General features: G+C 53.4%; 1 protein-coding gene across 1 annotated transcript in view; it reads left to right on the forward strand.

Annotated features, from left to right (window-relative positions):
• Nucleotides 1–648, forward strand: part of LOC125487609 (Y+L amino acid transporter 2-like) — an 18,039-nt gene that overhangs the window by 10,919 nt on the left and 6,472 nt on the right. The window contains 1 exon segment of the mRNA XM_048619456.1: nucleotides 539–648. This exon segment is cut by the window's right edge and continues 1 nt beyond it. Within this exon segment, the coding sequence (XP_048475413.1) occupies nucleotides 539–648 (110 nt within the window).

The following is a 648-nucleotide window of genomic DNA, read 5'->3' on the forward strand; positions in this document are numbered from 1 at the left end:
CACACACAGACACACACACATAGACACACGCACACTCACACACAGACGCACACTCACACACAGACACACACACACAGACACATGCACACTCACACACGCACACTCACACAGACACACACACACACAGACATATGCACACACAGACACACACACACAGATACACGCACACACACAAACACACACACACACTCACACAGACACACGCACACTCACACAAACACACACACTCTCTCTCACACACACACACACTCTCACACACACAGTCACAGCGACAGACAGATACACACTCACGTACACACACAGTCACACACACATACACACAGACACACGCACACACATGCACACACACACAGACACACACAACCTCACACACACACATACACACACACACACAGTGCCCATTGGAATATTGCCCTGGGGAGTGTCCCACTGCCCGGTCTGCGGTGCCATTTGAGTGTCTGGGAGTGGGAGAGGGCAGTGATTGGCGTTGGGCTGGGACAGGAGTCACATACCTAATGCTGCCCGTTGCCTGATTCAGGACAGACGGGGAACTTTGAGAATTCCTTCGCAGGCTCCTCACGCAGTGCGGGAGATGTAGCCCTGGCTCTGTACTCCGCTCTCTTCTCCTACTCGGGCTGGGATACCCTC

The sequence above is a fragment of the Rhincodon typus genome, chromosome 42 (genome assembly GCF_021869965.1).
Source record: "Rhincodon typus isolate 14 chromosome 42, sRhiTyp1.1, whole genome shotgun sequence".
Lineage (NCBI taxonomy): Eukaryota > Metazoa > Chordata > Chondrichthyes > Orectolobiformes > Rhincodontidae > Rhincodon > Rhincodon typus.